This window comes from Schistocerca nitens, chromosome 1, assembly GCF_023898315.1.
Source record: "Schistocerca nitens isolate TAMUIC-IGC-003100 chromosome 1, iqSchNite1.1, whole genome shotgun sequence".
NCBI classification, from domain to species: Eukaryota; Metazoa; Arthropoda; class Insecta; order Orthoptera; family Acrididae; genus Schistocerca; species Schistocerca nitens.
This window is the reverse complement of record NC_064614.1, coordinates 753942380-753969673: the sequence shown is the minus strand read 5'-3', so window position 1 is coordinate 753969673 and position 27294 is coordinate 753942380. Positions and strand designations below refer to the sequence as shown.

Genomic DNA, 27294 nt, shown 5'->3' with positions numbered 1-27294 from the left:
ATCGAGGTGAATGACGGCTTGAAACGTGCAGCATGCTACAGACACAGGTTGGTGGGAGCAGTATTATAGTATTGGAGACATTCTCTTGTGCTTGCATGGAACCTGTGGTAGTAATCAAAGACATGCTGACAGCTGAGAACCACCTGTACCTCTTCATGCTTGATGTCTTCCCTGACGGCAACCTCATCTTTCAGCAGTATAATTTTCCATGTCTTAGAGCCAGAGCAGTGCTACAGTGGTTTGAGGAGCATTATAGTGAACTCTCATTTACGTCTTGGTGACCAAATTCACCTGACGTAAACCCTATGGAACCCATCTGGGTTGCTATCTGGCATCATCACTGCGTACGCAAATCAGCAGCCAATTATTTATGCATATTACATGAGCTGTGTGTTGACAACTGATGCTACATACCTCCACAAACCTACCAACAAACTTTCAGATCCCAGATACATGGACTCAGTGATTTATTTCATTCCAAAGACGGACAAACAAGCTATTAAGCAGGTGGCCATAATGTTTTATGTTATCAGTGTATATGGACACATACTCTTCAAAACAACGATGTGACTGTATCTACCATCTTCCCCTCTGTATGTACTGATTGATTTTAAAAAATCTTGAGTTCGCTCTATGAAGTTAAATTTGTCTTTAATTGTATGTGTTTCAAAATGTTACTGATGCAGTGGAGAATTTACATAAATGAGGCACTAATATAAAGTACGACATTACTGATCTCATTTTTGTCTGAAATTGCTACACGCACCTAACCAATACAATATTTTGATAGCTACTACTTTACTGTGTCACTTCTGTATCAGGAAGTTATCTGTGCGATTAACTGGAGCTACTGTGGGCTCACTAGCTATGACCCCATTATATACCTGATAAATTATCACTCTGCATGGTCTTTTCTTTGCCTGCCCTTTCAGAAAATGTTGTGGTTTTCAGTCCAAAGGCTGGTTTGATGCAGCTCTCCATGCTACTCTATCTTGTGCAAGCTTCTTCATTTCCCAGTACCTACTCCAACTTTCATCCTTCTGAATCTGTTCAGTGATTCAACTCTTGGTCTCCCTCTAGGATTTTCACCCTCCATGCTTCCTTCCAATACTAAACTGATGATCCCTTGATGCCCCATGCCCTACCAACCAATCCCTTCTTCTAGTCAGGTTGTACCACAAATTCCTCTTCGCCCCAATACTATTAAGTATCTCCTCATTAGTTATGTGATGTACCCATCTAATCTTCAGCATTCTCCTGTAGCACTACATTTTAAAACCTTCTATTCTCTTCTTGTCTAAACTGTTTATCCTCCATGTTTCACTTCCATATATGGCTACATTCCATACAAATACTTTCAGAAAGGATTCCCTAACACTTAAATCTACACTAGGTGTAAACAAATTTCTCTTCTTCAGAAACGCTTTCCTTGCCATTGCCAGTCTACATTTTATATCCTCTCTACTTCGACCATCATCAGTTATTTTGCTCCCCAAATAGCAAAATTCATCTACTACTAATTCCCTCAGCATCACCTGATTTAATTTGACTACAGTCCGCCCCCGGTAGCTGAGTGGTCAGCGCGACCGACTGTCAATCCAAAGGGCCCGGGTTCGATTCCCGGCTGGGTCGGAGATTTTCTCCGCTCAGGGGCTGGGTGTTGTGTTGTCCTAATCATCATCATTTCATCCCCATCGACGCGCAAGTCGCCGAAGTGGCGTCAAATCGAAAGACTTGCACCAGGCGAACGGTCTACCCGACGGGAGGCCCTCGTCACACGACATTTCATTTCATTTGACTACTTTCCATTATCCTCATTTTGCTTTTGTTGTTGTTCATCTTATCCCCACCTTTCAAGATATTGTCCATTCCATTCAACTGCTGTTCCAAGCCCTTTGCTGTCTGCGACAGGATTACAATGTCATCGGCAAACCTCAACGTCTTTATTTCTTCTCCCTGGATTGTAATTCCTACTCTAAATTTTTCTCGTGGTTCCTATACTGCTTGCTCAATATACAGATTGAATAACATCGGGGATAAGCTACAACCCTGTCTCACTCCCTTCCCAACCACTGCTTCCCTTTTGTGCCTGTTGACTCTTATAACTTCCATCTGGTTTCTGTAGAAATTGTAAATAGCCTTTCACTCCATGTGTATTACCCCTGCCACCGTTAGAAATTTTCAAGTGAGTATTCCAGTCAATATTTAAGAAAATATTTGCAGTATTTTATCAATTGTTTTTACATACAAAATTCGTAGTAACAGCACACACCCACATTGATTTGATAGCGTCTCTCAAAATCTTTCCACGAAAACTATAGAATGATCAAAATAATTTCAATTATTTTTAATTACAAATGATAAAATTTTAATACAACACTCATTCGTCTCAAACAAACAATTTCTTACATCAATCAATACCCATTTTAAATTATAACATTTATCTACAATAGGCGAACAGAAATTGTGGTATGTTCTGTATAAATTAGCATTTTTTTATATTTTTATATTTTTGTGATGTTAGTTCTAATAAAAAAAACAACTTCTGACATTATAGGAAGTGAATTAAACAAGCACATAAATGTACTACTGTTCAGTACCAATGTCTGTAGCAAAATCCAAGATGTTATATTTGCTTTCACTGTAAATTATCAAAAACATCAAAAATAAACTTCTTACATATTTCAATTAATTGGTAACTGATTGTTAGACTGATAAAAAAGTTAATATTTGCAACTATCAAATACCACATGAAGCATTTATTACTCACAAGGACAGTGATACCCGAAGAGAATTAGTGACGTGGAAAAAAAATTAACATAATGAAGAAAATGAGCATTTGCTCACAACAGAATTCAAGGTGCTTAATATTCGAACAGAAATATTTATATCCACAGAAAATATACATAAAAACCATTCGTACACTTTCAAGAATAGCCTTCTCTATCCTCCTAAGCTCCATAACAAGCATGCCAAGTCCTTTATCAACATCTCATGGTATATTACGCCATTCACAATGCAGTCTCCTGTGACTAACATTTTCTGTCTGCCCTTCATACTTTGTCAGTTTGTGACTGTTACAGTTCCATATTTTTGTACTGCTGTGTGTTAATGTTTATTTTCTTCTTTTGTTCTTTATGACCTCCATTTACATTTTATTTCCACTTTTACCCTTCGTCAATGGCTAACTGACTGCCTGTTTCATATTGAAGTGATGTGCGTGTAAGAGGGGGAGTTGTGAGGTACTGTGCAGTAGGAAGGAGTAGTGTAGCATGTGACAACAGCCAACATGTTATTCTGCTACTTTAGAATTAATTCTTGGTGGCATGAAGTTTTATGTTAATAAGTGATAGCACTAGTTTTCCAAGCAAACTGCTCAATATAAATTATGCACCACCCACATTTCTGTTAAAATGTGTAGTCTTAGATCCAAGGTATCGATAATAAAAAATTATTTTCCTGTAAACAAAAGAAAGATAGAACAGAACAGTAATCAAAAATAAAGGCAGTCTGTTCAAAAATACATCTATGTGAAACCAAACCCTGCTGCTGGGTAACAGTCAATACCATTTGTTCCATCCTGCGCACTTCCTTAGCATGCTGATCACATTGTTCATAACTGATATCTAGCAGTCCAAGTTGCCATGTGGAGACAGTTGCGTACTGTCTAGGTCAACACTATCCTCCTAGCGGACAAAAAAATGCCAGCAAACAGTTCTGTTGCATTCTCCTTGGAGTACCTCTCAACTGTAATTAGCAGGCAACAGTCGTTAAACAGTGTTTTTAGCCTCAAGTGACCACTATGAGGCAAATCTTCAATGTTTTGTGGTTCACATTAGTGGTGAAATGTTTGAATAACATCCATGTGATAAACATCATTTCAGCAGGAAACTTTCCATGTTGAGAGCCCTTGTAAACTGACAATGCCTGCTCAGTTTAAGCTACAAATGAAACTTGAAAGAACAATGGCAGACTGAACAGTGCAAAATACCTGTACTGGCCCATCGATAATTGGATAGACAGTCTGATGTACTGAACTGCACTGAGAATAACGTCCTTGTACATGTACCACCATTAAAGAGGTGCCTGTATGTAACTATTTTCTCTTGTTGAAACAGAACTGTGAAAGAAGTTTCAAGTAAAAGAAAAAAACTCAAACTATGGAATTCATGAAGATGGAGCAGATCTATTTTTGATGTAATTGGATAGATAAAAAATCTACTTACCAAACAGCGGCAAGACAACACCACGAATAAAGGTTAAGGAGATTTGTAAGCTTCAGGAGCCAGCGGCTCCTCCACTTGGCAAAAGGGATAAAGAGGGATGAAGAAAAAGTACACGTGAGGTTTAGAAAATGTGGAGTGTCTGGAAAACTCTCCCAGAAACACAAGTCAGAAGAGACTTACCGACTGGGATGTAGGGGGTAGCAGGGAGGGGGAATAGACAAGTCAGGAAATAAAAGATAAAGAAAACTAAAATGAAGTGGAGAGGGAAATAGTACTGAGAAGAAACACCACGCCAAATAAATTGACGTAAATTAATGCCAAGTGGGTGGCGACAACTAAGGACGCGCCATAATGCTGGTTCCTTCCTGAGAGGTTCTAAGAAATTAGTATCTGGATGAAAACCCCACACAGTTTGTGTAGCGAAACATACACCATCATAATTGTCATGTTGTAAAGTATGCTCTGGAACAGGATACTTTGTGTTGCTGGTGTATATCCTCTGTCTATGTCCACTTGATGCAGCTCTCCATACTACTCTATCCTGTGCAAGCCTCTTCATCTCTGAATAACTACTGCTACCTACATCCTTCTGAATCTGCTTAGCGTACTCATCTCGGTCTCCTTTATGACTTTTACCCTACATGCTTCACTCCAGTACTAAATTGGTGATCCCTTGATGCCTCAGAATGTGTCCTACCAACCAATACCTTCTTCTAGTCAGGTTGTACCACAAATTCCTCTTCTCCCCCATTCTATTCAGACTTCCTCATTAGTTACATGGTCTACCCATCTAATCTTCAGCATTCTTCTGTAGCACCACATTTTGAAAGCTTCTATTCTCTTCTTGTCTACACTGTTTATCGTCCATGTTTCACTTCCATACCTTGCTACACTCCATACACATAATTTCAGAAAGGACTTCCTAGCACTTAAATATATACTTGATGTTAACTTAAATATATTCTTGAAATTAACAAATTTCTCTTCTTCAGAAATGCTTTCCTTGACATTGCCAGTCTACATTTTATATCATCCTTACTTCGACCATGATCAGTTATTTTGCTCCCCAAACAGCAATACTCGTTTACTACTTTAATTGTCATTTCCTAACCTAATTCCCTCAGCATCACCTGATTAAATTTGACTACAGTCCATTATCCTTGTTTTGTTTTTGTTTATGTTCATCTTATATCCTCCTTTCAAGACACTGCCCATTCCGTTCAGCTGCTCTTTCAGGTCCTTTGCCGTCTCTGACACGAGTTACAATGTCATCAGCAAACCTCAACGTTTTTATTTCTTCTCCATGGATTTTAACTCTTACTCAATTTTGCTTTTGTTTCCTTTACTGCTTGCTCAATATACAGACTGAATAACATTAGAGGTAGGCTACAGCCCTATCTCAATCCCTTCTCAACCACTACCTCCCTTTCATGCCCCTCGACATTCACAACTGCCATCTGGTTTCTGTACAAATCGTAAATAGCCTTTCGCTCCCTGTATTTCACCCCTGATACCTTCAGAATTTGAAAGAGAGTATTCCAATTAACGTTGTCAAAAGCTTTCTCTATGTCTACAAATGCTAGAAATGTAGGTTTCCCTTTCCTTTACCTATCTTCTAAGATAAGTCGTAGGGCCAGTACAGGCTCGCGTTCAAACATTTCTACGGAATCCAAACCGATCTCCCCAAAGGTCTGCTTCTAACAGTTTTTCTATTCATCTGTAAATAATTCGTATTAGTATTTTGCCACCATGACTTATTAAACTGATAGTTAGGTAATTTTCAGTTTTCTACATCTGCTTTCTTTAGGATTTGAATTATTAAATTCTTCTTGAGATCCAAGGGTATTTCACCTGTCTCATACATCTTGATCACCAGATTGAAAAGTTTCATTATGGCTGGCTCTCCCAAGGTTATCAGTAGTTCTGTAGCCTAAGTCGAAACAAGACCTCAAGAGTAGACAACGTTGTCTACTCTCGAGGTCTTGTTTCGACTTAGGTCTTTCAGTGCTCTGTCAAATTCCTCACACAGTATCATATCTCCCATTTCATCTTCATCTACATCCTTTTCCATTTCCATAATATTGTCCTCAGGTACATCACCCTTGCATAGACCATTTATGTACTCCTTCCACCTTTCTGCTTTCCCTTCTTTGCTTAGGACAGGTTTTCCATCTGAGCTCTTGATATTCATACACGTGGTTCTCTTTTCTCCAAACTTCTCTTTAATTTTCCTCTAGGCAGTATCAATCTTACCCCTAGTGATACATGCTTCTACATCCTTACATTTTTTCTGTAGCCATCTCTGCTTAGCCATTTTGCACTTCCTGTCGATCTCAGAAATGAGACGTTTGTATTGCTTTTCACCTGCTTTATTTCCTACATTTTTATATTTTCTCCTTTCACCAATTAAATTAATTCTCTCTTCTGTTTCCAAAGATTTCTACCAGCCATTGGCTTTTTACCTACTTGATCCTCTGCTGCCTTTACTATTTCATCTCTCAAAGCTACCCATTCTTCTTCTACTGTATTTCTTATCCCTGTTCTTGTCAATCGTTCCCTAATACTCTCTCCGAAACTCTCTACAACCTGTTTCTCTCAGATTGTCCAGGTCCTATACCTTTTTGCAGTTTTAATCTACAGTTCAGAACCAATAAATTGTGGTCAGAGTCCACATCTGCCCCTGGAAATGGTTTACAACGTAAAGCATAGATCCTAAAATCTGTCCTACCATTATATACTCTATCTGAAACATTCCAACGCCTCTAGGCCTCTTCCATGTCCACAACCTTCTTTCATGATTCTTAAACCACGAGTTAGCTATGATAAAGTTATACCCAGTGCAAAATTCTACCTGGCAGCTTCCCCTTTCATTCCTTACCCCCAGTCCATATTTACCTAGTAGTTTTCCTTCTCTTCCTTTTCCTACGGTCGCATTCCAGTCCCCCAGAACTATTAAATTTTCATCTCCCTTAACTATCTGAATAATTTCTTTTATCACGTCATACATTTCTTCAATCTCTTCACTTGCGGAGCTAGTTGGCATATCAACTTGTACTACTGTGGTAGGTGTGGGCTTCGTGTCTACCTTGGCTACAATAATGCGTTCACTACAGTGTTCATAGTATCTTATCCGCACTCTTATTTTTTTATTCATTATTAAACCCACTCCTGCATTACTATTATTTTACCTTGGAAGTCATATCAATGTAAAAGACCAAACAATGTTACGTAACAGCTGGTAAATGACATCAGTTGTTTCACATGTGGATCTGCCTTTGATAGCGCACGTTTTGCCAGTAGCAGGGCTGGTGTTTGTAGTGGTAGGAGGGTGCACAGACAAGCCTTACAATGCGAATGGTCGATCCCAGAGATAACATTTGGGGGAGGGTACATTCCCTACCACATAGCCTTGGCATTCAAGGCAACAGTACTTTTTCAGATGCAGACACGTTACAGCAGTACACCATCATTCTTACCTCTGCTTTTACTGGATGTACTTACCCCACCAGCCTATTTGAGAAACAGACTTACCACACCATCCCATCCAATCCTAGTACTGCTGATCCCTTAAAAAAAAAAACAATGTAGGAGTACACTTCTCAGTCAGTATTATCGTGGTCTTTACTATATTAATCAGCTACTTCGGCGAAGGCTATGGCATTCCTGAAATCATGCCCTGAAGTGAGATCAATTCTGTACAACGTTTAATGTTTTGCCCACGCCTAAAATAGACCCCCTCCCCCCTCCTCAAACAAGAAAAAAAGCCATACAAATCTCTGCAGTATCCTGGTCAGGCACTATGCTCCTTCTGCACCCATTTTCCTACCTTATGGTTCCCAGCCCTGTGACAGTCCCCACTGTAAGACTTGCCCTATGCACCCTCCTACCACCAATGAACCAACCCTGTAACTGGCAGAACATACACATCAAAGGCAGAGCCACATGCAAAACGACAAAGGTCATGTACCAGATGTTAAGTAAACACTTTTTGGCCTTTTATATTGATATGACTACCATCAAATTATCAGTCAGGGTTGTTTTGGGGGAGGAGACCAAACAGCAAGGTCATCAGTCTCACCGGGTTAGGGATGGATGAGGAATGAAGTCTGCCAAGTCCTTTTCAAAGAAACTGTCCCCCGGCATTTGCCTGAATCGATTTAGGGAAATCACGGAAAACCTAAATCAGGATGGCAGGACACGGGATTGAACCGTTGTCCTCCCGAATGCGAGTCCAGTGTGCTAACCACTGTGCCACCTCACTTGGTTTATCAGTCAGGATGAATGGACACAGACAGAGGGTATACTCTGGCAACCCGTAATATCCTGTTGCAGAGTACACTTTACCACATGACAGTCATGACCTCCATCTCTGTTTCACCACATATGCCATTTGGATTTTTTTCCTCCAGACACTGGCTTCTAACAACTTTGCAGGTAGAACTGCAATTAAAACATGTCCTTGCTTCTCGTCACCAACTGGATTTAATTTATGTTAATTTCTTCAGTCTCAGAATTTCTTTTCAGTAACTATTCCTTTGTTCACTCCCTGTTAGTTTTCTATATCTTATCTTCTGAACTGTCTATTTTTGCTCACCTACTATCTGTCTTACTTATTACCTTCTCTTCCATCTCTAAGTTATCAGATTTTCACATCTCAGCCTGTGCAGTCCTTAACAATCAGTATTTCCTTCTCATCCCATCTGGGACAACTTTCTCGAACTCTCCTCATTTCCTAAAGTCTTGCCAGTCCTTTTTCTTCATCTCTTTTCCTTCCACTTCAACTCTTCTGCCAGAGGAAGGAGCCACTGGCTCCAAAAGCCTGAAAATCTCCTTAACCTTCATATGTGAGTGTGTGCTCCTGCCACCGTTTGGTGAGTAGGTTGTTTTATTTACCCTGTCGTCATATTTTTCAAAAACTGAAAACTGATATTTTCGTCGATACATTAAATGTATTTTCAAGAAATTTATGCTTCTTTTGAGAGAGAGAGAGAGAGAGAGAGAGAGAGAGAGAGAGAGCGCTACTTCCAATTTTTGTACCACCAAATGTAGCTGCTTCACAGACCATTTATTTTGATCATTGGTTGGTACAAATTTATGACAAATAAAAAGCTTAAAAAAGAGAAGTTCTATAAAATTTCTGTGCACACAACTCCCCTAAAAAGTATACTACTTCCAGAATGAGATTTTCACTCTGCAGCGGAGTGTGCGCTGATATGAAACTTCCTGGCAGATTAAAACTGTGTGCCCGACCGAGACTCGAACTCGGGACCTTTGCCTTTCGCGGGCAAGTGCTCTACCAACTGCAGGAGAGCTTCTGTAAAGTTTGGAAGGTAGGAGACGAGGTACTGGCAGAAGTAAAGCTGTGAGTACCGGGCGTGAGTCGTGCTTCGGTAGCTCAGTTGGTAGAGCACTTGCCCGCGAAAGGCAAAGGTCCCGAGTTCGAGTCTCGGTCGGGCACACAGTTTTAATCTGCCAGGAAGTTTCAAGTATACTACTATTTAATCAGTGGACAGTTAAGTCCTCAGTTAAGCCTTACATTAAGTCCTCAACACTGAACACCAATGACTAAGAGTAATGCCTTATGTTATGCCAATTATCCCACTACAAACATTTACATCTATGTTAACTCCAGTCCCAATCAAGACTCTGCTTGTTGTGAAGAATTCATGGTACTCAACTTCTGCAGAGTCTACTGCCACACTAATTGCGAATTTTTTTGTCATTTTAGTTATGTTCCAAAATATTACATAAAATATCAGGATTAACACGGTACTCTCACTCATAAGAAAGGTTTATGCAAGGAATATATTCACTTATCAGAATTTCTACATTATCTTGTACTAAGTATCATGAGGTACCACCAAAAGAAGGAAATTAGGAACCACCAATGTACCACACAGGACATCAGCAATCCCTACATATTCACAAAGCATCTGAAACTTACCTCCAGATGGCTCAGGTTCATCTTCTTCCTCCTCTTCCTCCACAGGCTTATCCTGTGTCATTTTGCTTCTTTTAATTTCATCTCCAACCTACAAACACATCAAGGAAATCCTTATGCTACTGATAAATATTTCTGTATCATAAATTCCAACTCATGGATATGCTAATAGAGTAAGTCTTTTCAAAATAAGTAGCACATGGAAAAATTAAAACATGTTATGATTAAATAATGTAATGACTCTGTGCAAAATGGACGATTGTTTTGCTACTTGTCTCATTTACAAGTTTTTTCAGAATTTAGTTCATTAACTAACCACTAAATTTACCTGACAGTCTGATTATGGTATAAAGAGACTCGTTCTCTTAATTACGATTATGAGTGGTTCCTCCCTTTTTGGCATTTCATGTTCCTTTAATATTTAAATTTTCAGTTGACTATATTTGGCTAGAATATACATTCAACTTTGAATCTTGTCCAGTCATATTTGCTCAATTTTCATGGCACTTTTTGAAATGCTATTTGAACATAACTCAGAATGTTCAATATAAGAGACTTCAACTTTTTCCCCAACCTAACTGAAAAACGTGATAGTTTGAAAACACTGTCAGTATCAGTCTGTAAAATATCACAGACACCCTATTACACACAGTGAATCCCATTATCTGTAATACACGAAGCTCACTGGATACAGTGTACTGATCTCATGAAAGAAAATAAACAAAATGTTTGTTTTAAGTACAAGGGTGATTCGGTAAGTCTTGTAAATTTCAACAAAAGAATGGAACATTTTTGTTGCGCTTTCATGATTTGCAACCTTGATTGTTCCAAGGCTCATATAAAGCATTTCAACAATGTACAGCATTGTTGACAGCCATCTGAATTGGTTAGTGTACATCCAGTGCAATTGAAAATGGAGAAAACATAGTTTCAAGTTGTTATTAAACATTATCATTTGAACGGTTGAGCAGTTACACTAACCAAGCCACAGTTGGATGAATTTCAAGCGGAATCTGTACCATCATAATTTATTTTTGTATCAATGAATTTAAACATGGTCAGACAAGCACCAAAGATGAAATGGACTCCGGCATTCTCACCAAGGGCACCACAAAGGAAACCATGAAGTCGTAATGCAAGACTGTCACATAAATGTTCGGGAGAGTGCTGAGACTACAGGCACTTCAGCTGAGCAATTGCATAAAATTCCACATGCAGAACTGGCTACGAAGAAGCTAAGTGCGGGTTGGGAGCCACAATTAATCATAGGCAACCAAATGTGCATGCCGGATGCACAGTTGTATTTGAATGTTGTGCCGACAACATTTAAATACAATGTCTGGCCATGCTTAATCACAATCTGCAAGACTTTTTGCACTGATTTATGACTGTTGATGAAATCTGGATCATAATTACACACCAGAGTCAAAACAATGGACAAAGAATGGTGAAAGTGCACTAAAGAAGGAAAAGACCATTTTGTCAGCTGGTAAGTTGATGGTAACTGTTTTTTGGGTTACCAATGAATTAGCCTCACAGATTTCTTGGATGAAGACAGAGCCACAACTGGACTCTATTATGCTTCATTTTTGGATCATTTGAAACTTGTGTTGGCTGGAAAAAAAAAAGACCAAGGTTGTCACACAAACAAGTGAAATTTCATCTGGATAATGCACCATCCCACACATCAGCGATAACAATGGCTAAAGTGCATGAATTGGGCTTTGAATTGGCTCCTCATCCATCCTATTCACCAAACTTAGCCCCAAAACACTTCTTCCTGTTCTCCAACTTAAAACTTTGGCTTTCTGGGAAGAAATTTTTATTAAATGAAGAAGTGACATTTGCACTCAACAAGTACTTTGTAGAAATTGGCCAATTTCATTTTTCTGATGGGATGAAAATCTTGCAGGATTGTTCCAAGCGCATATCCCTCAAAGGAGACTATGTCAAGAAGTTAAGAGTGTTGTTTTCAAAACAGACATTTTTTCCATGCTTTTTTTACCAGGATTTCATACAAACCTTGCAGGAATGGGAATCTATCTTGCTTGCGTGTCTCAAGAAGAATATGCTTGTTCTCAAAAATCTCTTACAGTATCTAAGGACAAAGTGAATAGTGCTATACTAATGTGAGCATATGCAAATCATAAAATATATTACCATTAGATATTTTCTCCACAGCACAAAGCACTGAGTTTACTTAATACAACCACAGTTTCATTTTCATGAAGTCCACTGAGGGCAGTGTAGCTACTAGGAGTTTTTTTCAGTATTTCTGAAATTTATTCCAGTAACAATGCCTGTTGTTCTAATAATAACAGTTTCTCCATGAAGCTACATACAAAATTTATTTTGTTACTCTGTATACAATCAATTTTGAGGCCATACAGTCTTCCAGCAGGCATCACACACACACACACACAAAAAAAAAAAAGTGCCATAAAAATCACTAGTCCTCCTCCAAAACAGGAGGATGCCAAAGAAAATCAGCCACTGTGATGAAAACAGCATGCTGCAAGTTCCACATGTCGTCGTCATATGCCCAGAAGAGCAATAAGTCAAAATTAATTAGATGTCTTATGCTGTGTTTAGATGATATGAGAAATGAGTGGCACACTGAATTCAATACTTTGTCTGATTGCCTTGGGTGCAGCCCCATTTTGGAGGCACACTCTTATTTGTGGCATTATTTTTTAGTCAACATTATTGGAATAGTCTGTATGTGAACTGCATTTCAAAATATATTTTGTGATAACTGCATGGAGAAACTGACACCATTACTAGAATAAATCACATTTCCTGTTTAGACTTCAGATTTAACCTGAAGAACTGCTTATTTAGAAACAGAAATAACGTACAATCAACCCCAATTTAAATGATCCTCAGAAACAAACTTAATTTAAAGGTTTTAATAAATGAAGTTGTATATTACCCTTTCTTTGAGTCATTCTACGTTTTGTGTTTCTTTCATCCTAAAACTTATTTATAGACATTTAGTCGATGAAGACAAACACACAATTTACAGTACAAATGCAGACCCGAATAAAACCAATATGACTTCAAAGCAACTGAAATTTGTTCTATAAATTTCACTTCTTTCAACATTACAGTTTATTTTCCGAAACCCCAAGGCCCAAAATTTCCTTTAGGTAGTCATCAATATAGGCTAAAAATACTGAACTCAATAAAAATAATTGACACGTCTCCTAGCCTGGTGAAAGCATTTCTGCTAGATACCTAATCAGTGTCATTTCTTCCACATATTTTCATGTTCTCACAAGATAAGAGTGTGCGCCATTCCAGACTTCTCTTGCATCAGATAAATGTAAGGTGGTAAACAAGAACTAAATGTCAGATTTTTGCCTCGGTGAATGACGACATTGAAACGCAGGCAGCCTATAATCCTCTCAGAACTTACCTATTTACACCATTCGCATGATCCGTCTCGAACTAAATTATACAATTTTTTTCTTATGCACTTTATTGCGCTGCAGACCTAAAAGCTTGTACATATATCACTCACTACTAATAGAAGGCAAGATCTCATTGACACTGAGCAATGGGCCAGCTGTCTTTGTGCTGCATAACTGTTATGTAAAAAGAGATCTTACTTTCTCTATAGTATGTAGGTATCTTTTTTGAGGAAAGCATTCAGAATTTCCTGGGCATCGCAATAACTCCACTATCACTTCTCATCACTACTTGGTGCTGAATCAAAATGGTGGACTGTGGGTGTAACTGATATTAAAACTATTTATCTACATCTAGTACAAAAGCCTTTGTACACAGCAGAGCGTACTTCATATCATGACTACATACCCATGTTGTGTTAACATAGAAAGTTAAACATAGCTACTTGGACATCTCTAAGTGCTTAGTGCCTCTTATAGCACTCTAATGTCCCTAACGCAAAATGCAATATTAAAAGTTATTCGTACTTTGCATGAATATTGATTCTCTAAATTTACAGAACAGCTTATTGTTACAGCAAATTTAAAGATACTCTCATCTAAGACCCCTGAGCACTTCCACTGTACTTTTGTAATGACTAAATCAGTTTTAACACTGATGAGTCTTCTACCTGATCATCTTCGCAGATGTGTTGGAGTTCACCATAATCCTCAGAAAAGATCTAAATCTCCCAATCCATATTTGCTATATCCGATTCCAAAGGCTCATTTCAATTTATAAGATAACCCCATATGCCTGACTGTTTTGACAAGTAAGAGATTTGCCCATATCATAATTGGAGACTATGGGATTTGTTTCTCCTGTTTAACATTATTTTGTATCTTATAACACTTAAGTCACACATACAGGTTGAGAAAATAAGCAGTTGTATAATGCCTTCTTGGGATGCACTCAATATTACATAGGTTTATGGTAAGCACTCACTATAAATAGGTATGGATTTTTCAAGTCATTTACAAATTTAGGATTATACTGGGTGCCACTGCATCTTACTTGACAAAATAGAATGGTACTGCATCTAATGCCTTTTTGGAAGTCTAGGAAGGTGCATGTACCTACTAAGCTCACATTCACAGTTTTTTATGATTGCTATGTGAAGAGAGTTATTGAAAAAACAAAGCATCCCATTTCATCACACTACCTGGCCCCAAGCTACAGCACTATTATGTATTCTGAAATGACTGATCGTAACAGCTTTGCTGATACTCCATAAATGAGGTCAACTGTTTGCACAATTTTTGTACATGTCCAGAAAGAACAAAGAATGGTTTTGGATCTCTACTGTTGTTGATGCTGACTGAGCAATGTTTCAATTTGTAGTTCACAGTAATCCATTTTTACAGTTGCTTTTCAGATAAATCCTCTTTCTTCATAGACTATTACTTCCAAGATGCAAAACTGAGTCATCAGTAACAATTAAATTTTGACTTATTTCACTGGGTTTTAGTGTACCATCACAAGTAAACTGATCAGAATCGTACTACACTTACATCTGCATACAAACTTGGCACACACTGCACAGTGTCTTGGAATGGGTATGCTATCGAACTCCATTCTTGCAATGAGCGAGAGGGAAAAGTCAGTCTTTACACTTCTGCATGTACTCTAATCTCTCATATCTTATTCTCATGATCCCTACACAATTTACAAGATGATGGTAGCAGACAAAATAATAAATAGTTAAATTTTCATTTCTTCCAGATATTTCCATTTCAGTTCACTGAGAAACCTGTTACACTTCCACATGAGTTATACAACTAAATTAAAGATTTAAGCAGTGCAATTCTGAATAAGTTTGATGTCTGCTGCCATACTTACTTGGTAAAGGCTCCACAAACATTAAAGAAATGTTCTAGAACCAGATGTACTAGCATGCTGTCTGTTATGTTAGCAATGCACTTTGCCAGAATGCTTCTAATTTTTGTTTTCCATTTCCCTTCACTAATAAATATTTGACATTTTAAAATCATTTCATGATATATTTAAAATATGTGACATTTTCCAAATCTACATCAGTAAAATTGTAATCAAACACTATCACATTATTCCTATTTGTTAGGGACATTATATTGCATTTACCCACATTTAAGTTAGCTGCCACTGATTTACATCAAGCAGAAACTTTGTTCACGTCTCTGCATTTTCTTATGGGTGTCAACAAAAATAAGGTAAACACTGGAGACAGATACTTCTTTGTCTTGTGGAAGAACAATAGTTTTCATGATAACTACAGACAAACCACCTAATAACCAGCCCAGAACACAAATCAATGTCCCTATGAGGACTACACCATTTACAGTTGTGTAAATACTCTCAATAAAAATAATTACATTTCTGGAATGTAGAAAAGAGTCAAAATTCCTTAGAAATCATGTTTCTCCTCTAAGCAAGTAACAACAGACATTGCACTCAATTGTATTCACCTAACTACAAGATGTACTCTGGCACTATGTCAACAAATACATACATGTACTAATCAGCTTCTGTATACTTAGTTCTGTGCCCGTCTTAATACATACAGGGTCACACACTTCTGTATTCAATTTAGATCATCAAACTATGGCCAATGTAACACAAATTACTTGGTCAGATCTACAACATTAGTTCGATATTGGTTATAATTGATTTTTTTTTTCCCAATCTTCATTTAACTTTGGTTGAAAATACGGGAAATTATTTCTATCCATAACACAACTGCTTTCTCTGCTCCTCCTACTAACTGCCTCCTCTTCACATAGGTTTTTGTTTTAAACATTTCATTGCTTGCTACACACACACACACACACACACACACACACACACACACACACACACACAATTTTATGTTTACCTACCTCAATAGTTTTTGAACTGCTTCTAAATACAGCAGGAAACAGAGTAGCTGTTATAGTTCGGCTCGAGTTGACTAAGGTGGAATTCATATACACCACAATTAACAAAATTTTTCTGGTATTTTGCAGCACAAACTAACTTCTCACATATATTTCTGCATACCTCAATTAACACGATCTTTAAATACATTTTGTGATATTTCAATTCCATTTATTATTTTCACTTAGCTTAGTAATATAATAAACGTAGCAAGTGTTACTTTCTACATGCCATCCACGTCTTTTCCCAAACTGGAAAAAGTGAGGACATCTGAAATATTTTTCACTGTCCCCCGTCCATGGAAACTCCTCTCCATTTCCTTTGCATTTTTGAACATGTCATTATTATATCAAATATTTTCAGTATTCCTGCCATGTAAAACTAGAATAGAAATTCAAACGATCTTTCAATGATAACCTAGACAGTCTTTCTTACGAACAACTGACTGTTGTCATGCTGCCACAGCTTGTGTCAGTGTCTGCAATGGTAACTGTAGCCGTTAAAACAAATTTTATCCTAATCTGGTGTGTCAAGAACACCAATAATATTTTATGCAAAAATGCAACTGCAAGGAACTTTTCTGCCCCACATAATTATCAGAGTGTTTAATGGACCAAGAGACATAAGCCACCATTTTACACACCAAACAGGCAACTGCTTGGGGTGTCTAACTGCAAGATTTGTATACAGTGTGTACCACACAATTACTGTAGGAAATTGACATGTGTGAAAGTGTATGAGGGGAAAAGGGAAAGGGGGTGGGGGTGAAGCACCAAATGATAAGTCGGTTGTCGGGAAAAATATTCTCAAACTGGCTTCAATGTTTATGTCTCCATTTCATGCATGTATTGAACTGTGCTTGTATCCAGGCAAAGGACAGAAGATTTGGGTTTAATAAATCACCAATGACACAGCCAGTATAAACCAAACACACTAAGCAAGTCCTCCATCGTGAAACAGAAAACAGGTGGAGGTGGTGGAAAGAGTAGCAATGAGCTGAAAGTAGAGATTCCAAATTCCACAATATGCTTGAAGAGTATAATACATACCATTCTGGGGATGAAGCAATACCAGTAATACCATACAGGCATCCGTATCTGAGTTGTCAGTTAAACTACTACTGAAACTGTCACACCATCAGCAGTGTGAAGGAGCACAGTGTCACTACAGACTGAGTTTAGGACATAAACGCAAACTCTACCTGACAGTCTATTATAGTCGCTACGGTTCCTTTAATATTCCTTATAGCCACGGAGGGCAGGGGTCCACATTGCCGGGAACCAGGTTTCCTGGAGGGTAATGCAGATAGCAGGTGTAAAGCTTAACAGTTGCCGTAGCTCAGCCAGGCAGTGGAAGAAACCGCCGCAATTCCACTGGAGGATGACATCATCGTAAGACTGGGAAGGCATGGAACATTCAATGAGGTAGTTTACACCTCATAAGAGTCACCTGCTGCCACTGACTTATTGCCTGAGCAGTCTATATCCATTGTGTCTGAAGGTCTGGCGAGATACAGGTGCTCAGCGGACGCCAAAATCTCCACCCCATCCTCAGATGCAGAGGTTGTAGGTAGCGGTGGTGTGGGTGCCACCACAATTTCATTGTATCTTAGGGGTTTTCTTTCTGGATTTATCTCCCTGCTCCTTGGGTTTCCCTGGCTGGGAGGACTTCACTGGCTCAGTCTCTGGGACTGAGGATGAGCGTGAAGCCCTATGACCAGCTGCTTTTGGGCTCTTCAGCCACTGGCGGGTGTCATTTTTCTCACTAGCAGAAACCTGGGAAGGGAGTGACCGAAGGAACCCCTTCCTAGCGAAAGAAGTCGAAGAAGACTTATGCTTCTCCAACTTAGAAGTGGGGACGGACGTCCCCCATTAAAAACGAAAGGCATCTAGAAGTATTTTCCAACCAGGATGGCACTGGAACCATTCAGATGGCATTACTGGCAATTTTTGTGCAGTTCCGCCTTTTTATGGGCATTGCCTCTAACGAATAGTACTAAAGAAACTTGACCCTGTGGGACCATTAGATGATGTGCTGTTCCCTTTGTGGCAAACAGGTAACACAAGTGGACTTTGTACATGTTAGAATTCTCTGTAACAATAATTAACTTTACACTGGGTTTTGTCTCTCATTGGTTTTGATTTGGCTTCTTAGACATTATTAAAGTCTATGACAACCCTGCCTTAAGAAGACTGTGTTTATTTCAGTCAACTGCATCCAGAGATTATGTAATGAAGTTATTAAGTAGCGTTAGTGTCAGAGTCAATACTATAAAGCTGCAACAAAAATAAAACTTCATACAACATCCATTTCCATTTCATTTTCATTACACTCTTAACTACGTCTTCCACTCCAGTTCATTATCTAATCTATTTTTTTGTCTGTCTGTCCTAGTAAAGTCCATCATGCAACTCACCAGAGAGACTAATTTTTTAATGGTTCTAACACTAAGTCCATCTATCACTACCGCGCTGTGTTAAGTCAAAGCAGGTAATACACAACACTGTTTCCAACACACTGGAAGCTTAGTTTTGAAAATATTTAGTTTACGAGAAATACTCCGGGCCACTGTTCTTCTTCTGTAAACACATTCTTCTAGTAATCACATTCAGAGGCTTACATAAAAAAATGTCAACTGGTTCTACGACTTAAATGTTAATTTGCACTATTGTCTTTTCACTGGATCTGCTATAAGTTATTTTTGTCTTATTCTAATTTATTTCCCATTAGATTTTCAAATTTGAGGAATTCAGCTGTTCTACCCATTAAGGAAACATCTAAACTTGAGGTAGATAGTACAATGTATTCCACAAAGCGGATTATTCAGGTACATTCTCTTAACACACATTTTCCCCTTTGGTTTCCACAGTTAATAAGGGGCATGTGAACTTCTTTGTCGGCGGCTGAGAATTATTTTGGCAATATGGAATATCCTCCTCTGATTCCCTCTTTACTTCTGAATTCCAAAGGAAATTTGACTTTAAAAATCTACCGTTACAAGGAAATAGCACAAATAGTCATTACTTACCTTCAGGAGTTGATATTCCAAGCACTGCTGATAGCTGTTTACTAAGGGAGGAAAGAGGAATAAGTGGAAAAAAGAGGTAGGGCACTCAATCCAATTGATGGGGACCTATTTGTTGTGAGGATGGGGGACATATGGGGGGAGAGGGGGTGCCTAAATTTATCTGTGTTGCAATTCACTGATTACATAAAACTTTTCTCACTCCACAATACTCACATTAACTTTAATACTGTTGGTACTGCTCAACATACCAGCTGAAGTTAAGTGATCACTTACTCTAAAAAATATAGAAATATGACTAGAGAGGCGAACTGTGGTAGCAAATTATTGACAAAATTGCAAGAACTTAGAGAATAGAGTAAATTCAAGTTAGTAAGTAAGTACTAACTTACAAAACGAATGTAAGCTAGTTGTCTGACTCTTAGGGTGTAAAAGATTATGATCTACAGCATCAGCAATACTGGATGTAAACCACGCAAAAGCAACTTAAATCCCAGGGGTACTGGTTGGGGAAGAAAGCTCATGGTTTTTATCTCACAAATGCCGGTTCAGGCTCATGTGCAAACAACTGTATGAAGATCTAGCCTTTTGTTAGCACTTGATTAAAAAGAAAAAACTCAGGAGGATGGGAGAGGCTGGATGGAAACTGGTCACATCCATTGAGATGTGCTATATAAGTTCAAGGATCACACCCTGCAACCGTTCATCAGAATGGGACCTCATTTGTGAAGAATTAAAAATTGCATGCTTCTCTAAAACTTTAAAAATATTAATGTGATGCAGGGTGGTGGCATAGCATAGTGGTTAAGATATATTCCTCACATGCAGAGGGTTGTGGGTTTGAATCTTATCAGGCACTCTGAATTTTTTTAATTTTTAAATTTCTATTGAAATGATTTTGACCATTATTTTTATTCCATTAATTGGTTTGGATGTAGCTTTTTTTAATTATTACTGTTATTGTTTCTAATACTTTTCTGCATCATTTTCATCATCATAATTTATTTGCTTTCTATTTTTTCCTATAACTCTGTCTTCATTTGGAATCTTTGTGGACACGATTTTAATAATTTTCATTTACCTGTGATAATATTTAAACATTAGACATTCTCTCTATCTGTTAAAAAAAAGGGGGGGGGGGAGGTTGAGTAGCAGACATGCACAAAACTACTGCCGGACATGTGAGCTTTAGGCCAAAAGGTCCTCTAATGCAGGAAACGCGCACGCGCACGCGCACGCGCACGCGCACGCGCACGCGCACGCGCACGCGCACGCGCACGCGCACGCGCACACGCACACGCGCACGCACACACACACACACACACACACACACATGCAAGCACAACTCGAGCCTTTTTGTTGTGACTGATGTGATTCAACACCTATTCTACACTCCTTGAAATTGAAATAAGAACACCGTGAATTCATTGTCCCAGGAAGGGGAAACTTTATTGACACATTCCTGGGGTCAGATACATCACATGATCACACTGACAGAACCACAGGCACATAGACACAGGCAACAGAGCATGCACAATGTCGGCACTAGTACAATGTATATCCACCTTTCGCAGCAATGCAGGCTGCTATTCTCCCATGGAGACGATCGTAGAGATGCTGGATGTAGTCCTGTGGAACGGCTTGCCATGCCATTTCCACCTGGCACCTCAGTTGGACCAGCGTTCATGCTGGACGTGCAGACCGCGTGAGACGACGCTTCATCCAGTCCCAAACATGCTCAATGGGGGACATATCCGGAGATCTTGCTGGCCAGGGTAGTTGACTTACACCTTCTAGAGCACGTTGGGTGGCACGGGATACATGCGGACGTGCATTGTCCTGTTAGAACAGCAAGTTCCCTTGCCGGTCTAGGAATGGTAGAACGATGGGTTCGATGACGGTTTGGATGTACCGTGCACTATTCAGTGTCCCCTCGACGATCACCAGTGGTGTACGGCCAGTGTAGGAGATCGCTCCCCACACCATGATGCCAGGTGTTGGCCCTGTGTGCCTCGGTCGTATGCAGTCCTGATTGTGGCGCTCACCTGCACGGCGCCAAACACGCATACGACCATCATTGGTACCAAGGCAGAAGCGACTCTCATCGCTGAAGACGACACGTCTCCATTCGTCCCTCCATTCACGCCTGTCGCGACACCACTGGAGGCGGGCTGCACGATGTTGGGGCGTGAGCGGAAGACGGCCTAACGGTGTGCGGGACCGTAGCCCAGTTTCATGGAGACGGTTGCGAATGGTCCTCGCCGATACCCCAGGAGCAACAGTGTCCCTAATTTGCTGGGAAGTGGCGGTGCGGTCCCCTACGGCACTGCGTAGGATCCTACGGTCTTGGCGTGCATCCGTGCGTCGCTGCGGTCCGGTCCCAGGTCGACGGGCACGTGCACCTTCCGCCGACCACTGGCGATAACATCGATGTACTGTGGAGACCTCACTCCCCACGTGTTGAGCAATTCGGCGGTACGTCCACCCGGCCTCCCGCATGCCCACTATACGCCCTCGCTCAAAGTCCGTGAACTGCACATACGGTTCACGTCCACGCTGTCGCGGCATGCTACCAGTGTTAAAGACTGCGATGGAGCTCCGTATGCCACGGCAAACTGGCTGACACTGACGGCGGCGGTGCACAAATGCTGCGCAGCTAGCGCCATTCGACGGCCAACACCGCGGGTCCTGGTGTGTCCGCTGTGCCGTGCGTGTGATCATTGCTTGTACAGCCCTCTCGCAGTGTCCGGAGCAAGTATGGTGGGTCTGACACACCGGTGTCAATGTGTTCTTTTTTCCATTTCCAGGAGTGTATATGGCGAACAGCAATCTATCCTTTCATCAATTTTCAATTGTTTGATTAAAAAACAAAATATGAAATAATCTGTTTACATTGGCTCTGGAATGATGTCAAAAATGTATTTTCCATTGCAAGATGTAATTTTTTTTGGATGGTAATTGTTAGTGTAACATTTAAAACAAACTTTTGGTGCACTATGGCCAAAATAATGCAGATGAAGACTTTAATGAAAGAAAAGAGTTACAAATAAAATGAAATTGAGGGAAAATGAGAAACAAATAATGAATGCTATAAAATGGATGAAAAAGTTAAATCATAAAAGTGAAGAAGTTAAATCATAAAAGTGAAGAAGTTAAATCATAAAAGTGAAGAAGTTAAATCATAAAAGTGAAGAAGTTAAATCATAAAAGTGAAGAAGTTAATACATAAAAATACTTAAAATCATATGGACAAACATTAAAAATGAAAAAAGAATGATAAAAAGCACTGTCACTACAATGAAGAAAATGACACTACAAAAGATTAGAAATAAAAAAATTGGAAGCACCTAACGGAATTTGAACATACAACCTTTTGCATGTCAGGAATGTATTTTAACCACTACACTAGGCGGCCATTCTGCGTGACAGTACTTTTTTTAAAAAAAAAGAGCTACAGACCAAGCCGTTCCATCACACACAGGCACCCTGATGTGCATTTCAGTTCACTCATGGGCAAGCGCAGGTATTGTAGGCAACTCATCAGACAGTCCAATTGCTTGTGTTCTGCATGTGCGCAACTTGCTTGGCTGTTAATGCTTACAAATAGATAAAACAATCCTGTAAAATACTAACACAGTAATAGTGGTGAGCCGCTCAGTGTCACATTGATTAAATGTCTAGGCTTGACATTGCAAAGCAGTAAAAATTAGAACGAGAATGTTAAGAGTGATTGTAGGGAAGGCAGGTAGTTGACGTTTGTTTATTGGGAGAATTCTAGGGAAGTGTGGCTTATCTATAAAGCAGACCACATACACAACACTTGTGCAACCTACTCTTAAGTACTGCTTAACTGTTTGTGATCTCCATAAAGGTAACACAAAATGAAGACATTGAAGTAATTCAGAGGTGTGCTGCTAAATTTGTTACCATCAGATTTGATGAACATGGGACTATTACGGAAATGAATATGAATCCCTGAAGAGAAGAAAATGTTCTTTTCGCAAAGCATATTGAAAAATTTTAAAGAACTAGCATTTGCTACATACTGCAGCATGATGCTGCAAAGAGAAGAGAAATCAGAGCTTGTATGGCAAAATGTAGACAGCTGTTTTTCCCCTTTAACAATTTAAGAGAGGAACAGGGAAGAGAATGACAAGCAGTGGTATGGCACCCTCTGCCACGCACCATATACTGGTTGCAGAATAGTTAGATGTATAGATTTAAAAGAAAGGAGGAGGAGAGGAGATGGGAAGGAGGATAAATTTATCTCTAGAAACTGGCCCACCTCTAATTCTAACAAAGATGGTGAGAAAAATTACACAGTTCTGCAATTGTTCAGAAGTGCAGTGCTTGTAATGCATTGTACTATACAGGCAACTGTTAGTTGTATGAGAACGCATAATCACAGTTAATATAGAAGAGATCCGAAACAACTTTTTCACCTCTGTCTGAAACTTCGTGTCTCTTAGGCCAATCAATTAAAATTTTATTGCAAGATAAAAGCACAAAAATGATCAATTTAATAACACAAACAACTTTCTGTTAATCTCTTACCCACTAATCAAAATGGGGGAAAGCATAGTAACAAAATTTAATTTTTCTGATGCAAAGTGTATCAAAATACGATATTCATGCACATGCATTGGTGGAGAAATTTTTCTGCCTAGCATACTGCAATGAAATGATCAAGGTCAGCAAATCAAATGTAATTTTTTTTGCCTCTGGTTAGAAAGTTAACAACATTATTATGGGCATGTTAGGAGTAAGTTCAAAATTTATTGCACAACTTGTTACACACTAAACATGTTAAGTCTCAAATGAGACCAGTCTCAATACATGTATATAAAAAATAACACGTTCAGAGATCCACAACCATTTTTCCATATAAAAAAGTAGAAATACTTCACAGCCTTCCAATGTATCACCAAATACAATATAATAGTTACAAAAGTATCTGTGTGTGTGTGTGTGTGTGTGTGTGTGTGTGTGTGTGTGTGTGTGTGTTTGTTGCACACACTATTACTTTACCATATCTGAATCACGCTGAGATGGAACCGCTTCTTTCTTTGAAGCCCTTTCACTTTCTGGCTGTGTAACTTCATTTTCTATTTGCTTTGGAGCAACTTTCTGACCATGTGAAGGCTGTTTAGTGTTTGAATTCACCGGTTTATTACTGCTATTTTCTATATAATCTGGTCGATTCTCACTTGTTGAGGTGGATCTTACTTCCTTGTCTCTAATGGTTTTGCGACTAGAAGCACTTTGAACATTGGGTTTAAATTCCTGATTCTTGGAACTATCACCTTCATCTCTTACCGAGTGCTTTAATGTTGACTCTGGCACTGCTGCTGACACTTTTGTGTCTGTGGGTTTAGAAGGGTATGCGTTGCTCTCAGGTGGTGTATAATCGTTGCCGCTTCTTTTCCTTGCAGCATTTACGTCACCATTCTTTTCGGGTGTCCTGTTTTTTGTATAGTCAGCACTTGCTTTCTTAGCTTTCACAGTGGAAACTGTCACAGGTACTTCACTATTCCCATCTCTAGATGTTTTCCCAGTGGCTGAGGAACTAGCTTTCTGCTTCTCCACATTCACATTTGACTCCCTAGAATCCTCATGCACTTGAGCTGCATTAGAATCTTTAGCAACAACATGATTTGCTGTTTCAGTATGGTGATCTAATTTTGATGTAAATTGCTCATTTTCCTTTTCTCGATTGGAAGGATGGCCATTTTCATGCAAATTTTCCATTCTCTTCTCCATCAATTTCTTTTCGCTATGGCTAACTTTCACTTGCTTGATCTGGGCATTCAAACTGCCACTTTCCTTTATAGTTGACTCAACTCCTACACTTTCTTTTTCTTTACTATTACTAGCTGCTTTAGCTTTACCAAAAGATTCTGACTTTCCTGCAGCTGCTAATTTACCATGTGCATCTGTTTTCAAATCAGGTAGTTTCACAGAGTCATCAGTAATAGTTTGGGCATCTTTTGCATCAAACTTGCTGTTTTTGACACCAAAAGCTGATGCACTATGCACTGATTTTGAGCGCTGGTTGTCTTTACTTTCCAGTGGCTTTTTTCCTTCTTCAGTTGACTTGTCAACATGAGGAGACTTTGAAACAGAAACTCTGTCATTTGAATCTAGTTTTGTTGGAGATGATTGTTCAGTAACTTTATGCACTGTGCCAGATTTCTCAAGTTTTGAAGAATGCTCTATTTTGTCACCAATCCGAGATGCCTTGGGGGGAGAATGTACTCCATCAGACAGTACATCTTTATCTTTGAAATTCTTCCCTCCTGAAACAGTAGGTTTGGAAGGCTTTGTGGGCAAAGGTTCATGTTTTAAGGTTGGGCCTGCATCATCTTTCTGCTTCTTTGGTAGGGTAGCTTCAGAAGGGCCATCCTTAGTGGCCCCTACACTAACTTTTTGCTTTTTTGATGGTGAGACTTTGGATGTAGTGACATCTTCAGCTTTCTGGCCCTGACCAGTTTCACCAGGTCCTGATGGAAAGCCATTGTTCTTCACTGCAGACTGTTCAGTGGAATGGGTGTGACCTTTACTCTTCAATGCAGGCTGTTCCTGAGAATGTAGTGCCTCACGTTTCTCATGTTTTGCTGCAATTGGTTTTTCCTTCGCCCCTTTCTGCTTCACAGCTGCCTGATGAGCCTTCAATTTTGCTTGACCCTGGTCCTGGCTTTTCTGTTGTTCATGGGGCTTTTGTCCAACTGTAAATGTGCTTGTGCCTTCCACAGGTTTGGTTGTCTCTGACACCTGATCAAAGGAAATGTGCAGTTTTTTTAATAAAGCTTCAAAAACAAAACATTCAAGTTAAATTATCTCTTAATGCCACACAATGACAATACCAATACAATAAGATACACTAAATTAAATAAACATGCGAAAGTATTACAAGAAAATATTAAGTTTCAATATTATTAGGTTCCATACAAGCAATGTCAATGAATTAATAAGTGATATAAAACAATTCTGGCATTAAACATTCAAAAATATAGTAAAACTAACAGCAGCATGCAAGGACGCACTCAGATCTGTCTCAAAAACAAGCACACAAAAACAACAAAAATTAGTTAATTTAATAACTGACAGTACTTAGGATTACTGTCAGCAACCCACATTCATCTAATTTTATACTTTGTTATATGCTGGAACAGTGAATAAAGGGGCAAACAACTGTTAGTAAACATATTTTTAAACTTTTATGTCACATGTTATATGAAGTTGAGCAAACTACACAAGTTGATTCACTTATGACAATATAACAAACAAACCTCGTGTTTTAGAGACGCACTATTATAGAAGGTGTACTCAGAATGGTTGGAACCTTACCCAATAAAAGTCAAGGTCAGGATGACGTCGTCTTCTGTAACTTATTTTTATTACACAATGAAAACTTCATTTTAATCAACAGCAAACTGACACCTACCACAACAAAGCAACGGAAAACCTACTGCTAATATATTTTCCGGCTCAGAATTTGGCAAGTACAAGATTCTTTGTTATTACATACAAGCCACACATGCAAATGCTCAGTTTTTTTTTTTCCCAGTGAGATCATACTATACGATATGCAACTGACTCATAATATGACACAGAAGGAACCTGCACTGGAGATGCGGATAAAAACATAGTTGAAGTATCCTAACTAGGTCATACTGGGACAACAGTAATACAACACCGACAAGTATCTCTGTCGTACCTCCCAACACAACAGGGAGAGCCAATAGCTCCATGAAACAGTC

The 27294-nt window shown here is 39.1% G+C and overlaps 1 protein-coding gene across 12 annotated transcripts in view; it reads right to left on the bottom strand.

The window, feature by feature from the left end:
• The window catches only part of LOC126260787 (aspartyl/asparaginyl beta-hydroxylase-like), a 231451-nt gene that overhangs the window by 98086 nt on the left and 106071 nt on the right, over nucleotides 1-27294 (bottom strand). For 8 of the 12 annotated variants that reach the window (XM_049958181.1, XM_049958127.1, XM_049958155.1 and 5 more), the window contains 2 exons: nucleotides 24563-26305; nucleotides 10171-10258 (listed from right to left, as the gene is read on the bottom strand). In XM_049958181.1, the coding sequence (XP_049814138.1) occupies nucleotides 10171-10258; nucleotides 24563-26305 (1831 nt within the window). The remainder of the gene's footprint in view (nucleotides 1-10170; nucleotides 10259-24562; nucleotides 26306-27294) is intronic. The other 4 variants (XM_049958165.1, XM_049958173.1, XM_049958217.1 and 1 more) reach the window with 2 other exon arrangements.